The sequence below is a fragment of the Ceratotherium simum genome, chromosome 1 (assembly GCF_057802395.1).
Source record: "Ceratotherium simum simum isolate JZ-2026a chromosome 1, ASM5780239v1, whole genome shotgun sequence".
Lineage (NCBI taxonomy): Eukaryota > Metazoa > Chordata > Mammalia > Perissodactyla > Rhinocerotidae > Ceratotherium > Ceratotherium simum.
In genome coordinates this window covers 67,591,273-67,613,443 of record NC_141900.1, presented here as the reverse complement: position 1 = coordinate 67,613,443, position 22,171 = coordinate 67,591,273, and the positions used below count along the sequence as shown (strand labels likewise).

The following is a 22,171-nucleotide window of genomic DNA, read 5'->3' as shown; positions in this document are numbered from 1 at the left end:
CTTCCCCTGCACATTAGGAGTCGTTAGGGTGTTGAGATGTGCGATGACTCTTGTCTTCCAAAGGTTGTATCCTGTTGGCTTCTCAGACCAGTAGAATAATCTTGTACCCAGTATTGTACAGTGTGCACAATTTGAGAAGTATATTTTAATGTACATATTAGACACGATACTGAGTGTCTTGGCCAAGGTCATTCAGCTACAATGAAATGATAGTGTCACTTAGTCCTTGGTCCTCTGGGTCTGGCTCATCATCTGCACTCAAAAGACACTCACCAATGAATGAACCCAGGGATTCTGACATTGGGACCATGCTTCTCCTTTATACCCTGCAGCTACTATAGAATAAAATCTAGGTTTTGTGTAGCCTTTGCTATACAGTAGTTCAAAGATCAAAGGACACACATGTTGCCTAAAGATAACGGATTCACCTAGAAGCCTCATTACTTCCTGCATAGCTTCCATGGTTTAGGAAGTTCAAACCCCTTTGGGCATCTGTCTGTTTGGATGTGATCAAAGATAGAGCAGCCCTTATTGCTGCTGATTGGGAAAGGGTTTACTGTTAATGGTCTCCCTGGAAGGGAGATGCTGAAGAAAGGAGAGTAGCACAGCTTTGGGGTTGTGTCGCCTTGGACAACTCATTTAACCTCTCTAAGGTCCTTCTCGTAAAGGAGGAATGGTAACACTTGCTACATAGACTGTCTTGAGAATTCAATGCGATGGTTCCTGCAGACCTCCCCTGAATAGAGAGAAGGAAATGTGCCGTGAACCTTGACAAACGTGCTCCTTCCTCCCGTCAGCCTCACTGCTGCTCCTCTTGGCGGGACACGCTGTAGGCCCTACGCCATGTTCAGTCTGCAGCCATTTGCAACTGCAAAACGAATGTGCCGATTTTTCTGAATGTGGTGTTTTCTCCAATCTCTTGTAGGAGGTGCTTGAGCTTGCTTTCTCCATCTTGTACGACTCAAACTGCCAGCTGAACTTCATAGCTCCGGACAAGCATGAGGTAAGGGTCTCCGTGGGGTTAATTTATGAGAAAATGTCACATTTTCTCGAGAAAAACAAGCAGGAGAAAAATACTGGAAAGAAAGAAATTTCGTTTAAAAAAAAAAAAAGCCTGGGCCGGCCCCGTGGCTTAGCGGTTAAGTGCGCGCGCTCCGCTGCTGGCGGCCCGGGTTCTGATCCGGGTGCGCACCAACGCCGCTTCTCCGGCCATGCTGAGGCCGCGTCCCACATACAGCAACTAGAAGGATGTGCAACTATGACGTACAACTATCTGCTGGGGCTTTGGGGAAAAAAAAGGAGGAGGACTGGCAATAGATGTTAGCTCAGAGCCGGTCTTCCTCAGCAAAAAGAGGAGGATTAGCACGGATGTTAGCTCAGGGCTGATCTTCCTCACAAAAAAAAAAAAGAGCCTGCCTGAGAAAAATCATGAACAAAGAAACATCTCGTTGACTGGAATAGAGTGGAAACCTCTTGAAAAACTGCCAGTTATGACAGGTTCAGCTTCTTACTAGCTTGATCGATAGTTCATGGTTAAGAAAAAGAACGTACACGTGCTTCATACACAGCAAGGGCGTAATTGTGGAGGAAGAGGGGGCCCTGGTTACAGCTTTGGTTTTCATTGAATATTTAATTTTTGGTCAGGGTTTTCCCAAGATAAACTTGTGTCTATTCTTTAAAACCTTTGATGAAGTAGGTTTTCTACCATGTTTCTTTAAGTTATTTTAAGAGGTTTAGGGCTGTCTCTGCTGTTGGAATTTTATTTTTGAGATGCTTTTATTCCTTTTTGACATCTTGTTATATGTATAATTTGTTTCTCTTCTTGAAGCACACTGTCAGCTATATTTAAAATATTTAGCATAAATCTAGGAAAATGCATTTGTAAGAAGAAGTAGGAGCTATGATTAACTTTTTCTCTTATAAACTAGAACCCAACATCATGCTTGAAACTCTTATTTTTAGATGATACCATTCAAATTTTTGTTTTGTGTGTGGTTGCATAACAACTTTTAGAAAGGAACATTTTAATAGATTCTGACTTTTGTTCCCCATTTCCCCAGGAGACTTAGCTCATTTAGAAGTTATTCAGTGTCTGGTTTTCACTGGTTTGAAGCTTTTGAATAAAATTTTACATCCCAAAGAGACAGGAAAGATTAGAGACAAATCCTGCATTTAGAATGGTACTTAAATATAATTCTGTGTTACTTGACATTTAGTTTGCAGAAGGGTATGACTTTGTCTTCATCTTCCTGAAAATAGATACTGTGTCCTACTGTTTCTTTTTTTAAATAAAATTGTGGTTGTACCCAGGCCACCATATTCAAGATATATAAAGCTGTATAGAAAACTACTTAAAAGAGTAGAACTATGGATGTTATTTAAATCTAGGCAAGGCTGTTTTCCTGAGTACACATTAATTCCAGATAAGGAAAAACATCCTGGGACTGCCAAATTTTTATTCACATCTGCCACTTTTTATTGATTTAGTGAGGAACAAAATGCCATACCCTTGTGAACACTTTTAATTTCTTCAGACCACTGTCATATCTATTACCTCATTTTATTTGCATAATCATCCCATAAAATAGAAAGTTCTATTACAGATAGCCTCATTTATCAAATAAGGAGAGAAAGCCCTCCCAAAATTGCGTGCCTCAACAATAGTAAAGACAATAGTAATTATAACTAGCCTGGCTTACTCTGTGCCGGGCACTATTTAGTGCTTTAAGTACTTCATCTCACTTAATCCTCATATAATTCTAAAAGAAACAACCTAATATTATCCCCATGTTATAAAAGAGGGAAACGAGGCACAGAGAGGTTAAGAAACTTGTCCAGAGTAAAACAAATGGTAAGTGATAAAGCTGGGATTTAAACCGTGGCAATCTTGCTCCAGACACCCTTCTCTTTGGCCCCTGCACTGTGTAGCTAGGAAGGGAGAAAGCAGGACCTGAACTCACAGCTCCCTGCCAGTGCCCATCACTCAGCCTCAGCAATTATCCATTCATGGCCAATCTGGTTTCATCTGTACCCCGACTCACACCCAGTTGCCCCCTCGCCCTGATTGTTTTTAAAGCAAATCCAGATATCATATCATTTTATTTGTAAATATTCCTGTGTGCATCTAGTCATAAAAAGTCCATTTTGAGGGGCCGGCCTGGTGGCGCAAGAAGTTAAGTGTGCACACTCTGCTGCGGCAGCCTGGGGTTCCCCAGTTCGGATCCCGGGCACGCATTGACGCACCGCTTGTCAAGCCATGCTGTGGTGGCGTCCCATAAAAAGTAGAGGAAGATGGGCGTGGATGTTAGCCCAGGGCCAGTCTTCCTCAGCAAAAAAAAGAGGAGGATTGGCAGATGTTATCTCAGCCGATCTTCCTCACAAAAAAAAATGTCCATTTTGAAACATAACTACAATACCATTATCACACCCAATTTTATAAAGTTTCAATACCACCATATACAGTCACTTTTCAGATTTCTCCAATTGTCTTATTTATTTTTTCTTTTACACTTTATTCAGATCAGAATCCAAATAAGATCCATACATAGCAATTGGTTAACATGTTTCTTCAGGTTGCTTACATCTATAGATTCCTCTCCCTGTCTGTTGTGAGCCATTTCCTTGCAATTTTTTCATTGAAAAAACCAAGTCATCTGTCTGGTAACATTGCCAATAGTCTAGATTTTGCTAATTGTAATTCTTTGTATTAGTTTACTGTGGCTGCTGTAACGAATTATCACAAATTTAGTGGCTTAAAACAACATTTATTATCTCACAATTCTAGAGGTCAGAAGTCTGATGCAGATCTTTCTGGGCTAAAATCAAGGTATTAGAAGGGCTTAATTCCTAGCCCTTCTAGAGCCCCTAGAAGGGCTCTAGGGGAAAATCCATTTCCTCACCTTTTCTACCTCTCAAGGCCACCCACATTCCTTGGCTCATGGCTTCCATCCATCTATGGCAATGGTGGGTTGAGTCCTCACACCACATCATCCTGACCTCCTCTTCCATAGTCAAATCTCTCTCTCTGTCTCACCTCTGTCTCTCTCTCACTCCTATTCTGTTTCCCTCTTCAATTTTTAAGGACCCTTGTGATTACATTGGGCCCACCTGGACAATCCCAGATAATCTCCCTTTTTTAAGGTCAGCTGATTAGCAACCTTAATTCCCTTTGCTATGTAACCTAACATACAGGTTCCAGGGATTAGGACATGGTCTTATTTGAAAGGAGGGTATTATTCTTCCTATCACAACCTGTGCTATCATTTCACATGTTTATCTGTCTCCTGTATTTCCTACTAAGTGGTAGTTAGAGGATTAATCAAATTCAGGCTCAACTTTAAGCAGCACTGGTGTGTTCTTACATAGTGTCTGGTTGTCTCTCTTTTGAGGATATTAGCAGCTGTTGATGATTATTGCCTCAATCCTTGGATTCACTAGACATTGGAAAAGGTTGATATCCCAGTTCTGTCATTCCTTCTTCATTTATTAGTGGGATTGTTACATAAAGAGACACTGGCTTCATCAACTCTTTGATTACTCTGAGGCCATACAATTTATATATGATAGGCAGGATAAATACTTGATTCCCTTTACCAGTTTTCAAAATAATGAGCATCTTCCAAAAGAGACCAATGAGGTGTTTTTGGTGTTTGAGTACCATTACGAAGTTATGGATTTAAACATATTTGTGTTTCAGTAAGTTGCAGTTATTGTCATTATCAGTGTCCAGATTATCTTATCTAGAGAAAGTAGGATCACCTTCCGGTTGGCTTCTGACTCCTATTGACATGATTCCAGATGTCTTTGACAGCTTTTGGGCATTCTGGTATGACAAGATATTCCAGACTCCTCTTATACATTTCCAGCCTTTTCTCTATGGATCCTTGGTTCCTTTTCATAGGAAATGGTATTTAGCAGCCTGAATCTGGGCATTAGATGTGCTTATTACAACTTGGTTCGTCATTATTTTTAGGTCTTTTTGTGCCAAGAGCTAGGAGTTATGCTTTTTCTTAAGACAAAATACATGATAAGTTCATACTGATACTTCAAACTCAGATTCAGTACTATACAGTTTTTATTTATTGGTCAATGTGCTTTTTAATAAAATTTTCTGTGCCTGCTGCTTTTCAAAAGAAAAGCACCACAGAAGTGTTCCTGTGGGTTAAATTAATCTGTACTAGGAAGCTAGCCAGGACTGAGAAGGCTGTGTACAAAAAGCAGTAATCCCCAGGGCTTAGGGATTTACAATGAAACAGTGTCAGAGCTGGGAGGGGCCTTAGAGAGCACAGAGTTCAGTGGTACCCATATCTGGAGGTACATCAGAATTAGCTGGAAACTTTTCTAAATAAAACATCCTCACCAAAGATCTACAAGATAAGGATCTCGAGGGTAGAACCTAGTATCTATTTTTATCAAGTTATTTATGAGGAAATGAATGTTTAGATGTGTTCAGAATCTAATGCAAGGTATTCTTGAGCACCCTAATACTTCCAGAAACCCCTTAGCACTCAACTGATGTTTAGATGGGTTAAACGCTTTGGCTGAGATCACATAGCCAAGGCAGAACCAAAGTTCTACAGTTCAGGGCTGTACTACTCAGACTTGGGCCTCATAATACACCCATGGGGCACCTCCTCAGCTTAAAAAGTGGTGCTGTTGACGTGCATTATGGTCAATTTACGTCACATCACTATGACTTAAGATTTGTATAGTGCTTGCAGTCTTGTAGTACTTTTATGTTGAGATCAACTAACTAGGGTCTGGAATTTCAACCTGACCCAGTGAGGGCAGATCTAGAGCACGTGGTAGAAGGAAGACTGTCCTACAGGAAGAGCAGAGCAATTGATATCATAGAGGTCTTGTATAGGACTAGGCCATCCTAACATGTGAGTAGAGTATAACATCCAGATGCAGGCAGTTTTCTGAGATACTGGCAGCAGAGGCTAGTTCTTTTACCAGGTATCAAGCTCCAATACCAGGTCTTGGCATGACTTCAGCCTCTGAGAGGGAAGCTGACAAGAGCAAGGCAAGTCCTCAGATAAACAAAGCATAGTTCCTTTCCTCAAGGAGTTCATAGTCTACTGGGGAGGCAAAGGGCATGATGAATTTTATGAGAAAGGAAGAAATGCTTAGTTGGGTACTCTGGAGGGCTTTCCAAAACAGGTGATGTCCCCAGGGACCACACTCCAAGACCTGGAGGAGAGAAATCTTGGGAACTGGAGAGCCAGGCAGAAGAGGTCCCCAAACAGGCAGCCAACCCACCTCCCATTAAGATCACCCAATAATTTTAGCCATTTTGTCTACCACACATTGGGCAACAGAAGACTTTTTCCTAGCACTTTTGCATTGATAAATGCAAAGGTGGAACTACCATTGGCTCCAGAGTGGGATGGGGCTGTCATTGTGAGTGCTAGGAATCAGGTAGGATAGGCAGAGATTAGCTACTGTGCTAGGAACCATGATTGGAGTCAGGAAAGAAGCAAAGGAAAGAAGCAAACTTGACCTAAAGTTGAGTGCAGGAGTGTTGGGGTATATTCCACCAATACCTTAAAATCATAGACTCACTGATGGGATGTTAGAGATATTATGTTGCACAGTCCTAGAGAAGTCAAATCCTCCTGCTCTTGTGTAGGGAGGCATTCTTTGCACAGAAGAGTGCAGGCACTGGAGTCAGATTACATAGGTTCAAATCCCACCCACTCCACATACTATCCAGTTACTCAACTTCTCTGTGCCTCAGTTCCCTCATCTGTAAAACAGAGAAGATAACAGAAGTGTCAACTTCTTAGAGATGTTGTGAATATTAAATGACGATGTAGGCAAAGCGCTTAGGACAGAGCCTAGAACATGTTGAGTAATCAGTAAGTGGTAGCTGTTGTTACTACTCTTATAATTGTCATCAGTAGTTATCATTGTCACCTCCTTTCCCACCAGTACTGTATCTGGACGGATGGGCTGAATGCACTGCTGGGGAAAGACATGATGAGTGACCTGACGCAGAATGACTTGGACACCCTGCTCAGCATGGAGATCAAGCTCCGCCTCCTCGACCTGGAAAACATTCAGATCCCCGATGCACCCCCACCCATCCCCAAGGAGCCCAGCAACTATGACTTCGTCTATGACTGTAACTGAAGTGGCCGGGCCCAGAAGCACCCCCTTCAAAACTGGAAAATCTAGCTAACAGGAGAGAAGAATGAAAACACGCCCACGCCTTGGAATCCTCTTGTGGTAAAGGGAAGCTGTGGGTCAACACTTTCTTTGGCCTCACCTCTAGCCCTGGCATTTTTCTGCCCCTACCTGGCATCTTGCTCACCACCCTGATCCTGTTTCTGGACTCCATCGCTTTAGGTCACTTCCCATTGCTGCAGTCTACTGGTGGGAGAAGAGCAAGATCCACTGCCAATAAGAGAGCCAAAGGGCCCTTCCATCCTAACCCCAGCAGGCACGTCCTTCCTTCATGGGGTATGAAAGCCAGCAGCACAAGACTGCCCCAAAACCTGCCCGCCAGACTGAGGGGAGTGCCCCAAGGCTTGTGTCTGGAAGAAACAGCCTCGCTACTTGAGAAGACCAAACACCACCTCCTCATTCCCCTTCTCTCTAGAGTCGGCTTACACCACCAGTTCCATGTGAATTGAAATCTGCTTTCAAATCCCCTCCCTCTTTCATCCCGGCCTTTGTCTTGCCCTGTTCTTCTCTGGGTTCCAAAAGCAGCAGCAGCAGCCTCATCCTAGTTCTCGCCAGCACTCGGTCTCCCAGACACAGTCCACAGGTCCCGTGCCCACTTCGCATCTGCATCTGCACTGTGACCGTGGCCAACCTTCCTTTCTCGCCAGCTAGTCTTGGATTTCCTCTCCTGGCCCCAGCCTAGACCTGCCTTCTTCATTTCCACACACCCTCCTAGCCCCTTAGCTGAAAGCACAAATGGTGAAATCAGTTGTCATGCTCCATCTCTAACATACTAAACCTAAATGCCTCTAGGACCAGCAGTTGCTATCTAAGGGTTTGGTGTTACATTCTCCTGGGGGCTTCTGCTGCAATACAGTTTCCACAGGATGGTCAAGCTGTCAGACATCCAAGTTTACATCAGTGTAATTATTACAGGTGTTGACAATTTGCAAGGGTTTGGGGTGGTTTTTTTTTTTTGCTTTGTTTTTGTATAAAAGAGTCTAACATTTTTTGCCAAACAGATATATATTTAATGAAAAGAAGAGATACATAAATGTGTGTACTTTCCATTTTTTTTTTAATTATTTTAATCCTAAACATCTTCCTGAGAATAACCTTCCCTTAAACATGCTGTGGAATAAAATTAATTGTGATGAGTTGGGGAGCTGGTGTTTTGATTTGGTAAATTAAGTTCTTGCTGCTCAGTCATCAGCATCACCTGGGAGCTTGTTAGGACTGCAGCATTTTCAGCTTTACCCCAGACCCACAGAATCAGGTGGTTCGTGTGCACATAAAGTTTGAAAAGCACTGGCCCAGGGGACTTGACCATTGCTAGGTCAGTATAGGCTCTATGCATCAATAAAGAATGTTGCTTCTAAGAAGACCATTTCAACTCGCTGAGAAAATCAGACACGCTGTGTAAAAATATGATCTATTCATTTTGTACTATTGCCTACTGACCATGACTTTCTCTTTTATTTTTTCTTCCTTACCATTATATGATTTATGGAACTAGCCAAATTAAACACATCACACTTTGAGGGAGCACATTTAGCAAAGAAAAAGAATGCAAACCTGTAGACTGGAAATAAGTTAAGCCAGACCAAATAAATTTAACTATGAATTAATAAAATATGGGTCAGAGCCCAGCAAAGGATTTTTCTAAGGGCAGTTCCACTGGTGGCATGTCTGGATCACAAATTCCGAGATCTGGAGGGGATGTCAGAAAGGTCGAGCACGCAGAATTAAGCATGGTGCAGCATAAGCCACTCTGGACTCGCAGCAGCAGCGTTAGATGCCTTCAGGTCACTGCTCTTCACCATCATCAAGATGTGCAATTACAGATTGACCTGAGTTGGAGTGACATGGTCCACAGCCCTCCATAAATTGCAGGAAAAAAAATCCTTTATAATCCATAGTAATTCATGGGCAATTATGCTTCTGGTCAGAGCGCTCACACCTGAGTGTCAATTTGACACTTCCTTTATCATTAAGCTTCGATGATGTTAACACATATGTCCTTCATGGCGGGAACATTTATTGATCTACCTATCATCATGATAACATGGTAGATGTTAGGTAAAAGAAAGCTGACAGAGTGGTACCATTTTTTACTTAGGAGTTACCAGACTCCATCCATGAAAAGGAGAATGCTCTGGACCAAGATATCTGAGGTCCTGGGACCTCTGAGTGTAAGAAATCGATCTGTTCTATGATCTTTGCTGGGAAGAACCAGCCCCTCTCCTAGCCCTTCTGTCTTGGTGCATTAAATGAATAGTAACCTTTTAAGGGCTGTAAAAAGAGCATTCTCCTACCTCTCCTTAGACCCTCCTCCCTCCGACTGGTGAGATCCTGAGAGTGCGACATCATTGCTTCATTTGTGGCACTGTGGTGCAGGGTTACGGTCCATATTTGGCTGCCTCATCTTCTCTCCCTAGGCTGTCAAGGCCTCTTTCCCAGACAGCGAGCCTTCCACCTCCAGCATAGCTCACGTTGCCGCAGGTTTCTAAGCCTGGAAAAATCGGCCAAATCCAAGGGAGCAGTGAATTAGGAATCCCGATTTTGTTATTAGGTCTAAGCTGCATTCTCCAATTCCACTTTACCTGAAATAAAACTGGTCACTGAATTTGAATCTGCTGATATTTTCATTCCTGTCTTATTCTTATTCAGAACCCATAGAGGGAAGGGTAATTAATTGACCCTCTTAAAGTCAAAAGTGACTACTTTTAAGGGTAGAGAAATCTAATGGTCATTGCAAAAGAAAAAGTGCAAGGCTGAATGTTTCTTGAGTCTATCTGCAAATCCATTCTAAACCATTTTCCAGTTATATCAACTAAAGCATATCTACCTACTGCTCTTTTAAGGAACTCAGCAGTTGTCCCCAATGATATAAGTGCCTTTTTGCTTTAGTTATGAAATATTTTACAATTAACATAAACCTTTAACTTTAAGGAAATAAAATATTTATGCAATAATCAAAAATGTGCTTACAGCTAGACACTAGGAATGCAAAAAGAATAAAATTTGTAAATTTAAATTTGGTAAAAATAACAAAATTTGTAAAATCAAGAAAGTGACAATCAAGTAATTTAGTCAAATATAAAACCAAATAATTGCAGCACAGTGTGATAAACGGCACAATATCAATATGCACACGGTAGAGTACTAGAAAGGAGGTTGTGCTCAACACTTTTGGCAATGAGGTCAGGGACAACATGAGAGGAGTAGAAACTTGAATTAGGTCTTGAAACAGAGGATGTTCACTGTGCAAAAGATAGACGTTCCAGGTAGAGCAAAGAATACAAACAGAGCATGGAGACACGCAAACCCATGACTACTCAAGAATCTGTGAGTCAATCAGTGTGGCTGGTATGTGGGATGCATGTGGGTGAGCAAGGGAGAGAATGCTGCGGAGGAAGTAAGGTGCAAATCATGATAATCCAGATAGCTGGCAGGGGACTTTCAATTGAGGGCAAAAGAGTGCAGTCAGAGGAGCGATGTTGTCAGATTTGCCATTCAAAAATATCACAAAGACAAAACACCCACGTGGGGGAAAGATTGGAGTAAGAGAAATTGAAAGCAGAGATATTAACAAGATATTAACAAGAAGGTAATGGTTGAATTAGTCCCAAGCAAGAATCATTTGAGCCCAGACTTTGGTATAAGCAATGGGAAAAGGGAGGAAAGTAAAGGTATTAAAGAGGCAGAATTACCTGCTTCTTAAGTGATGGAGAGAGAAGAATGCAAATGACTCCTGTGTTTCTGGAATGGGTGAGCAAGCAGATAAGAAGGCTGTTATCTAAAATCAGAGAGGAGGACTGGGAGATTTCAGGATATGATAATGAGAGGAGATCATGAGACTGTGTGAGTTTGTTGGACTACTCCAAACAAGTCATTTAACCATTTTGAGTCTTTTACCTCATTCATAAAATGGAAATATCATTATTTAAGAAGACTGTAGACAGGTGGTTGGAAACTGTCAGTGCTCAGCAAGTAAATCCCCCCTCCTCCCCTGGTCCCTGCTCATCCATGCCCTCCCCTTCCCTCACATCCCACCTTTCTTTTGTGATACACAGTGGTCTGAGTGAATGATCTCTCGTATAGCTCGAACTAAATGACATATTTCAACCAATTCAGCCTGTTTTATGAGAAAGAAAAATAAGCAAGGGAGGGGAAGAAAAGAAAAATTAAAAATTTGAACATCCTCCTCGACATAAGGATTTGCGGTAACTTGCAATAAAACCACAATTTAAAATCGGTGGGGGAGGAGGGTTATGGTATAATCCCAAGGAAAATATAGTATCTTAAATTTTTCTTTTAATGTAATTACATTTTTTTCTCACAGTAAAATGTAAAATGAACACTTCAAGTTAAGTGGGTATTTTTTTTCAATTCAGAAAAATAATCAGAACACACCCAGATGAAGGAAGGAACTAAGTCTACTAGAAACATGGTGTAAAAATAGTTGCTATACTTTACATTACATCTAAATCTGGGCTTTCTGGAAGCCTGTGTAAATAAGGAAGCAAAATGAGATATATTGCTCTCCTTTTTTGTTTTTTTAAGTTTTATTCCCTCATAAGAAAACATCCTTTCCCAGGCACCAACTTTTGGAGAAGATGTGCTATTAAAAGCATTTATCTACTTTAATAGACACCTCTTAGCAAGTGCTGTTTGTCTGTCATTCTGTTTTGCAGAATGAAGGGTGTTTGGCCCTGCAGCTCCTTGAGGGATGAAAGCGAACAGGCACCAGAGAAGGGGCCATTTGAGTGCCAGAATGAGTTTAGGGATAAAGTGATAGAAGAATCAGAAGAGGAGTCTGGGAGTAGATCAACCAAGGAAGGCTTGGCCAGAGAAAGAGGTTCAGGAATGCACGAAGTGTGTCCAGGGCTAAAAGAGGTGCTGGGCAGGAGAAGAGCAGGGTCCAGGAGCCAAACTCAGCGGAACTTGCATTGGGCATTCACTATGCACCATGCACAGTGCACAGGGATATAAAAATAAGTAAGAAGTGGACTCTGCCTTCGAGAGACTCATAGTCTAGAAGAGGAGACAGAGACAGATAACTGCAATCCGTGGCTAAAAGGACACTAATGTACAAAATCTTGAGCTAGCACCCAAAGCAGAAGGTGACTGCCTCTGCCTGCAGGAAGTGAGGCTTGAGAGAGAGCGAGAAGGATGAGCAGGAAGCCACCAAGTGTCAAGGGGAAGCAGGCCAAGCTCACACCCTACTCATCCTTTGGGTCTCAGTTTGGGCATCACTTCCTTTGGAAAGCATTCCGACTTCAAAGTCAAGGCTAGGGACTCCTCCTCTGTGCTCCCACAGCCACCTCTACTTACCCTGCAGTAATTGTCCAGCATTTCACTGTCTTCCTCACTAGCCATCAGCTCCATGAGAGGAGGAAGCAGGCCAATTGTTCTTACCACTCACGCCCTGCCTTTAGCCCAGTGACAGGTAGTTAACTGAATTCCATCAATACTTTCTAAGTGAATTGATAAGGGGCATTTCTGGAAGAAGTAACAGCATGAAGCATTAGAAAGAGGAAACGTGTTATGGCTGGAACAGAGATGAGTATGTGAGAGAGAAAAGTATGAGATACACTTGGAAAGAGGGAGAAGAACCTGGAATGGCATGCCAAGAAGGTGGAAGTGTATTCATGGTGTGACCAGGGGCCACTGACATAGTATATATTTGGGTAAATGGCATGACTAGATTTTCATTTTAAGATCACCACTTTCATACTGGCAGCAGCACAGAAGACAAGCTGAGGAAAAGTGGGTCTGGAGGCAGGGAGACCAGGCCAAACCTATGTCAAAGTTGCTTCACTTTTAAGAAGGCTGAACATGTCAATCAATCAATCAAATTGCTAGGATCAAATTGAGTTCAACGGGGATTATATACGGGGTGCTGTAAAAGAAGTGAAACTTGATCATCATCACAAAAGGCTAGAAAAATAAAAGGCAAAAGGAGATATTTTCAAAGTCTAATGTATGAATATAAAAACAGAAATAAGAACAAATCTTTCTCAGGCTGCCTGAAAATGCAAAATCTGGACAAATGCTGCTGACAAGATGTCTGCCTAAAATAAAACAAAAATACAGAGATGGGCAAGATACACCAGCAAATGCACAGTCACCATGGTGCACATGGGGAGAAGAGATGGCAAAGAAGGAGCAAGTCAGTCTCAGGCAAGTAAAATTGAAGATAAAAAGCTATCAAAAAGAAAGTCATTTTGTAATACTCTTTCACATTGGTACCATTTATCAGGCTGATACAACTGACAAGAATATCTAATGCCAAATAAAATAGTCCTGAAATACATAAACCAAACCTTTATATATACAAAAGAATTGATAAACACCATACCTTAGGTAGAGAGTTTAACTAATAGTATTAGGCTTTAACTAATATAATTAACTGGATTCAATGCATATTTCAATATATGTAATCTACAACAAATATACATTCTTTAAATAACTTTGGAATATGTTCAAAATTAATTGTATAGTTATCTACAAAAAAAAATCGTTGCACCATAAGATATAAAGTAGGTATAAAGGATTTGTGGTTCCATGACAATACCCAAAACATCTTCTCCCCCAAATTATTTTAAATGCAACAAAATTTTTAAATACAATGAAAATGATTTTAAATGATTTTACTTGAGCTTGTATTAAAGAGAGTGAAATCCACAGGTGCTGGCAGTGAAGAGGGAGCTGAAATTGGAAGCACAAAGCTTCTGGCTGAGGCTGTGCCTCCCCAGGTGTTAGTGGTCTTGATAGGGGTGTGGAATCTAATGTCCAGGTGGGGATGGAGACCAGGCCTCATGTTCATGCTAGATGAGGAGTGGAATTGAGGTCTTCCCATAAAAGCTTAGATGCTGGGAGGATGCACTTGCAGGTTAGATAGGGGAAAAACATCTATCCATTGGTACAGGATGATAACATGAAATCTTATCTGTCTGGCTGGGCTCTGGGTGGACAAAGACTCATCTATAAATTTGAAACCTTAGGCCTGTGATTCATGTGGTTTTAGGGTTCAAATTTACTCTGCTCTCATAAGTCCTAGAATGCCCACTTGAGAGACTAACATAATACATGGTCCTGGGCTGAACAGAGCTGGACTCCTGGCAAAAGTAAATCAAAAACTATCCTGGATGTGACCCCCTACAAGCCAAGCTACAAAGGATTTCCACAGAAAAAGCAAATGCCATTAAAAAGTTGTGCTTACAATCAAAAGTAACACAACACATGGAACCAATCTATAGTGAGTAAGAGAAAGATTAGACACCCCAAAACTTGACATAAATAAAATAAAAATAAGAATGTAACATGAAGTAATACATTTTAAAAGGAATTAAAACCCCAAGAACAAGAAAAAGATATCAAAAGCCATAAAATGTGAAGAATATAGTTGTCGGAAATAAGAACTCAGCAACAGCTTAAACACAGGGTAGATACAACTGAAGAGAGGATTCATGAGCTAAAGATAGATTAGAGAAAATTACACAGAGAAATTAGAGATTTAAAAAGTCTATAGGTTAAGAAGTATGAAGGCAAGAACTCTGATAGAGTTTCAGAAGAAGAGAATAGTAAATTATGAAAATGTAGTATTTTAAGGAATACTGGCTGAGGATTTTCCAGTGAGACGTAACTCCTTAGATTAGGAAATACTAAATGTTCCAAGCAGAATAAATAAATCTACATTGGTAAAAGTCATAGTGAGACTGTAAAACACCAAAGACAGAGAAAATATTAAATAGCCAGGGAGAAAAGGCAGATTACCTTACCCTCAAAGGAACAATGAGACTGACAGCTGTTCTCTTAGTAGCAACGATAGAGAAGTGCTTCTGAGTATTTTTATGTCACAGCATACATTGGAAATTATGACACCTGACAACACTAAACAGATGAGGCTGCTCACCAGCAAGAGGCCACAGCCCAAGTCCTGGCCTGTCTTGCTGATGACAAGGGCATCGATACTTCTGCATACCAGTGACCCATCCCCAGTTTACCAGTATGCACTGCAGCACTTGTTGGAGGCTCTGAAATGGAAGTCTGAAGATAATAGGATCATGTTTTCATAGCACTGAGAAAAAATAATTATAAACTAGAATTCTATTCCCAATTAAAATGTTAATAAAGAGAGAAAACAAAGTTATTTTCCAAGAAGATTCGAGAGAATTTGTCACTCACAGTCTCTGAGAGTCAGAAAAAAAATGGAGAATTTTGGGAGCAAATCTAACAACAAATGGCTGTGTGAAAGACAACAATAATAACTAATTTAAGGTGTATTTAAACATTATGGAATTAAAATACAAAACAAGAATATAGTGTACATTGAAAGGGCATAATGTAACAAACACCTTAACCTCTTATTTTGCAGGTTAGAGATACTGGTAATCTTTAGACTTGAAACAACTCTACATATTAAAAATTGGGGGATAACTGTTGAAAATATTAGAAACAAAAACGTGTGACTTCCCTATCAATAGAAGGAAAAAATGTAATAAAGAAAATTAAATCAATTCAATAACAAATAAAAGAAGGAGCACCAAAAAAATGAATGCTCCAATAGAAAAATGCGAAAAGGAAATCAACAGGCAATTAACAAAATATGAATCTAAATGATCAGAACAGTAATGACAAAAATATTCACCATCCCCAAAACTAAAGAAATGCACATTAAAATGAGATACAGTTTTGGCCTATCAAGTTGGCAAATGGCTATATAATTAAAGATTATATCTTTTATTATGTAAATGGAATTACAAAGCAATAAAAAAAATAATCCAAGATAGAGTAATCCAAGAGAAATGTGGGTTAACGATACAAGTAAGTAAATCCTTAAAGAATCATGAATATCCAAGGAGAAAAGAAAATGTCCATGGTCACAAATAATTTTAAAAGGCACATTAATATCATAAGACAAAATTTTGTCTAAGAAATTTTTAAACATTCAGTGATGGTAAAAGGATAATGAAACAGGCTCTTACAATCTTCCTGGAGAGAAATTTGACAATATATATCCAAAGTTTTCCAAATATGACTGACTCTTGACCTTGTAATTCTATCCATCAAATGGAGCTGCTCTGTTTTGTTTTGTTTTATCTGTTTTACATGCTAAGCTTTTGTGTATGATTTTGTTTTAAGAAGAGATTCCAGTGTTTAAAAATAAAATTTAAAACCTCAGGGTTAAATAACTTATGGGACATCTATTTATACCATGGCACACATGACTGGCTCTCAAAATCATATGAAATGTTTTATCAAAAGGAAAAGTGTCTGGGGGCTGGCCTGGTGGCGTAGCGGTTAAGTTTGCACTTTCTGCTTAAGTGGCTGGGGGTTCGCCAGTTCAAATCCTTAGAGTGGACCTACTCACCGCTCATCAAACCACGCTGAAGTGGCGTCTCATATACAAGAGCTACAACTCTACAACTATGAAACACAACTATGTACTAGGGCTTTAGGGAGAAAAAAGAGGAAGATTGGCAAGAGATGATGTTAGCACGGGCCAATCTTCCTCAAAAAAAAAAGGGAAAAGTGTTAATAAAATATTAACTAAAAAAACAGATTATGAAACAGTAGGAATATGTGTATGTATTTTATTTTTAAATGTAAATGTCTATATTACGTATACATAGAAAAGGATTTAGAGGAATATACACCAAAGTGTTTTTAATGGTTTTCTCTATTTGGATGAAATTCTGAGAATTTGTTTGCTTTTTTGTTTATTGACAAGTCTGTATTTCAGACTTTTGTAATACATATGCCTTGTCTTTGAAATAAGAAAAGCTTATTTTGCAATTGTAAATCCAGTACCAGTAGATTAATGACCTGAACTCATTTTATCCCTCCATCCCCCACATTTCCTTGATGAAGGAAACTCATTTTATCCCTCCACCAAGCCTCTATGCCTCTTTCTGTCACCTACAGTTGACACTCAATTAGCTGCCCTCAACCTCTGATGCCAGCTTTACCATCTCTTCTCTCATCTCACCCCTTCTCTGACCAGCCCCTCCTGTAGCCTCAAGGGAAATGGCACCGCTATCCCCACCCCTAGTCTGCCTGTCCTAGATTCTTGCAAAAGCTTCCAACAACTATGAGGATGCCTACCTATTTGGATAATAAGATTTAATGGGTCAAATTATAGACTCTTAGTAGTCATTAATCTGACCTACCATCCAAGTGCAGAAGCCCATCTTCAAGGCAGCCTCCACTGTCAAGCTATAGTACCTAGAACCCAACTAGCCACAAAATGCCCCCTTCTAATGCAGAATAATCTGAATATGTTTAAAAGAAAGATAAAGACATTCATTACATTTAGTAACTTTTTTCTAACATTTCCACGTGTACCCCTTAAGGCCATATGGATCCATTCAATCCGTTTTCTTCATGACGACCGTTAAATATTTGAAAATAGCTATTATGTTCATTTTCAGTCTTCTCTTTTCCTATTTCTTTCAACCCTTCCTATGTGACACAGTGCTGTAGATTGAATGTTTGTGTCCCCCAAAATGCATATACTGAAAAAGTAATCCCCAAGGTGATGGTATTAGGAGGTGGGGACTTTGGGGAGTGATTAGGTCATGAGGGCAGAGCCCTTGTGAATCAGATTAGTGCTCTTATAAAAGAGGTCCCAGGGAGATTCCTCACCCCCTTCTATCACTTGAGGATACAGTAAGAATTCAGCAATCGGCAACCCAGAAGAGGGCCTTTACCAGAACCTGACGGTGCTGACACCCTGATCTTGGACTTCTAGTCCAGAACTGTAAGAAATAAATTTCTTTTGTTGTAAGCCACTCAGCCTATGGTATTTTGTTATAACAGCCCAAAGGGACTAAGACATATGGTTTGTAGCTCACATTCAATAAATGAACTCTAGTTTGATGGTGTTCCACTTAAAATACGTCACTTGAAACCAATCAGTTTTTCAAATGTGTTTTGACAGTCCAGCAAACAAACAACCTTACTTAACTTGCAGAGTGTTTTCGCATGCTTAAAACTTGAGGACACAATTGATTTTCATTTCATTTCATTTTTGGAACCAGGTAATACTATTGACCAAAAATTCTAAGAGATTTAGCAAGGTCTGATGATAACAAATATATTTTTTAAAAATAAAGGCACAAAATAGAACACCAAAAAATAGTAATCTATGGGTGCCTTTCTAGCTAGTTGTGATGGTAACGGTGGTGGTGGTAGTGGTGGTGGTGTGTGTGTGTGTGTGAGTGTGTGCGTTAGTGAGAGAGAAGGAGAGAGAGAGAGAGAATACATATGTGCATTGAGGAAAAACCTAACTTTTGGGCAATGTCAGCCATAGTTGTACAGTCATTAAGAAAACATAAGCTTTGAAATCCTGTGTCAAATTCCAGTTCCAATGTTTGCTGGCTGTGTGACTTAAGGTAAGTTATTTTCTGGTTTGTAAAACTTTGTCTATAAAATTCTTTTATAACAACTATTGAAGGATTGTATTAAATCACATTTATGAGTTTCATAGAACATAGTAAATACTCAAAAAATGGTAAATAGTAAATACTCATAACTAGACATTTCTGATGCCAAAAATCAAACACATGTGAGGGGCCAGCCTGGTGGCGCAGTGGTTAAGTGCACGCACTCCGCTGTGGCGGCCTGGGGTTTGCAGGTTCGGATCCCGGGCACGCACAGATGCACCGCTTGGCAAGCCATGCTGTGGCGGCGTCCCATATAAAGTAGAGGAAGATGGGCACGGATGTTAGCCCAGGGCCAGTCTTGCTCAGCAAAAAGAGGAAGATTGGCAACAGATGTTAGCTCAGGGCTAATCTTCCTCACACCCCCCCAAAAAAAAAAAATCAAACACAGGTCCACTTTGGGTCCCTTTGAGTTCGAGAATCACGTCACCCTCCATCCCTCCCCCGAGGCTAGCTGCTCACCGCGTGGATCTTATGGTTAACTAAAGCCTTTACACTTCTTCCTATTGCCGCTGCTTTTAAGCCTTATTTTCACTATTCGAATCTCACCCTCACCTTCCTGTTGTGGTAGTGCTGGATGTTGCACAATTGGGCCAGACCCTGGCTATCACCGGGAAAGCCAGGATCAGAGGTACAACCTGCAGGAATAGAGCTAAAAGTGGAAACTGAGTGAACATGCAGAAGTCAGGCAGAACCGGCAAGCCTTGGGAGCAAGGTCGAGAGCTGAGGGGTACTCCATGCGGCTCCAGGAATCATGGGGAAATCTCTGTAATTTGCCTTTACGGGACATGAGAAGTGTGATTCCGGCTGCCATTTACTGACCACCTGGTGGCAAGCATTGTGCTAAATGCTTTCCTCGTGTTATGTCATTTCCCTCTCCAGGAAGCTGGTAGCGTTACCTCTTTCACAGACGAGAAGTCAGAAGCTCAGAGAATTTAGATCACTTGTTAAGGTCACAAAGTAAGGAGTTGAATCTGGGGCTGAGCCAGGCTTTCTCTGACCACATGGGCTCTACTGACTCAAAAGGACAGTCTGTGGTAGCCCTTCACCCTCTGATACTTATGCTATTCATTTTTCCGATCCGAAGTTTGGGAATGTACATTTTTCTCTCTTGGATACAGGGAAGCAGGCCATCACATTTTGCTAGTGGAATCCCTTATCTCGGTGACATTAGGCTTCTCTATAAGCCCTGTGAGCTGTGCACTGTCCCTCAGCCTGCCTGGGGCCCTGCAGCCCCTGTTGAGGTTCCTGAGCCCATGCCTCACCCGCTCAGCTCAACTCAAGCAAGGCTCTGCAGCTGGCTCAGTTTTCCCAGATTTTTCACCAGGAGACTGTAATGCCTTACCCTGGTCGTAAGTTGTACGAGAACTTCCTCCTTGTTCTCCAAGTTCCCCACAAACCTGGATTTATTGATCCTGGATTCTACCAACTCTTCTCTTCCTGGGGCATCTGTCTCTTTTCTATTTGCTCTTAGTTAACTTATTTAGCTACCTCCCCATTTTGGACGGTATCATTGTAGTCCTTGAAAGCTGCCAGGATAGCTCTTTAAGAAGGTTAGATTCCAAAACATACGCCCAGAACTCGTGAAGAGGTGTTCCAAATACAAAAGAGCCATCCATTTGCCCTTTCAGCGAGTACCGTTGGATCACTCCGTTATGACAAGTAGCATCCATGGTTTTTCCTATAAACAGCTGTCCAGCACTTCCCCCGTTACAGACTAGTGGCTCTTCGAGAACTGAGACCATTCATTCTCAAGACCGGATTTTGCATTTTCCTGCTTACACTAAAAGAGCGATATACTGTCACCACAGATTGCAAAGCAGAAGAGGGAATAAGGACGGGAGTGGAGCTTCGGGCCCAGTGGAGCCTGCTGTGGGGCAGTATTGCTGCGCTGGCACATTTACCAGATACATGCAGCTCTCCAAGAGCAAACACCTGGGGCTGATCTTGCCTCTGTGAAGAGGAAAGTCACGTCACGTCATTCCTTCTTGGGGCTATCTATTTCCTGCGCCTACCGTGAGTGGAGTGAAGAGAAATGAATAGTCATACGTGCAATTTCGTTTGGCCCAAGTCATTTCAACATCTGTAAAGCAACAAGAATCCATCCATCACCAAATAAAGTCATTATCGAAGCAGCTGTTACCCAGACATGACTCTCAGCTGGGGAGGTGGGAGAGCAATTTATCTCCTAGCAGCAGCTTGCCAACAGCTAACTTGCGCTTCACAGAGAGGGAGAAAATCCTCAGAATATAAGGTTCAGGAAGACATGGTGAAGATGGCTCTTCAAAGTCTTTTTAAAATAATGTCTGTTGTTTTTCCATTTATAAAATACTCATAGAAAAATTTTGAAAATTCAGACACATGTACACAGGAAAAAGATGACTTCTAATCAAGATAATCATCATCAATACTTTAATATATTTCCCTTCTAGACATTTCTCCATGTATTAGGTAGAAGATGATGGATAGATGATAGATGATGGATAGATAGATGTATAGATATTGTATAATTCAAAATATGCTATATATTTATTTGTATTTGTATCACCAACCGAATAGAATCTGCCCAGGAAAATGAGTCTTTTCATCCGACTCTGCCCTCAGTTTAGCCAGGTTTCCTATTTCTCATCCAGTTATTCTATTTATCTTCTTCTAGTGTTTGGCATCTTATTTCTTGTGGCCACACCTCATCACTTCTGCAATAGTCCCCTGACCAGTCTGGGCACCGTCAACTTCATACATGAGGACATCTCTACAAGTATGTTTCTCAGTGTCCAGTATTAGCAGATGAGAAGGGTAACAAACTTAAGTAAATCCCATATATCAAATAGGGAAAAGTTAAAGGAACTGCTTCAAGTCAAAAGGAAATGAGACAATGCAGGATCTTAGAGAGATGTTAACGAAGCCCAACTTGAAGACCAAAGAGGAAAGAAATACAAGCCAAGTCAGATTGAATTGAAATATTTTCCCTATACTCAGTCATTAAAGCAATCACATGTGAGTATTTCCCCCAACCCTTTTTAAAACCTCCTTTATGAGAAAGGAAGATGTATAAGGCACATTCCTTACCTTCAGGGAACTCACAGATAAGAATATATACCATCCTCTAGGGCCAGGTTTCTCAACCTTGGCACTATTGACATTTAGGGCCAGATAATCCTTTGTTGTGGGGGCTGTCCTATGCCTTGTAGGATGTTTAGCAGCATCCCTGGACTCTTCCCATTAGATTCCAGTAGTACCTGCCTGCCACCCGCAGCAAGTTGTGACAACCAAGAATGTCTCCAGATTTTTCCAAATGTCTCTTGCGGGGCGGGGTGTGGAGTGGGGGGGGGGTGCGCAAACTGCCCCCAGCTGAGAATCACTGAACTAGATATAAGGGATAGTCTTCTGCCTGCTGACATCAAACAAAATGATCCTATTTGCAAATCACAAAATAATTTCAGCAGCGATGTCCCTAGGGACGTCAGGGCTGAGAGCATCCATAGTCATTTGGGTTTGGGAAGAAGAAAAAAAATACAAATGGATTCATATATCTCATTTATTTTAAACCTCTT

General features: G+C 40.9%; 1 protein-coding gene across 3 annotated transcripts in view; it reads left to right on the top strand.

The window, feature by feature from the left end:
- ELMO1 (engulfment and cell motility 1) overlaps positions 1–8,330 on the top strand; it is a 536,712-nt gene extending 528,382 nt beyond the window's left edge. For all 3 annotated transcript variants that reach the window (XM_004418819.3, XM_087429603.1, XM_087429606.1), the window contains 2 exons: positions 926–1,003; positions 6,934–8,330. In XM_004418819.3, the coding sequence (XP_004418876.1) occupies positions 926–1,003; positions 6,934–7,134 (279 nt within the window). In that variant the 3' untranslated portion in view covers positions 7,135–8,330. The remainder of the gene's footprint in view (positions 1–925; positions 1,004–6,933) is intronic.
- Positions 8,331–22,171: the final 13,841 nt, after the last annotated feature.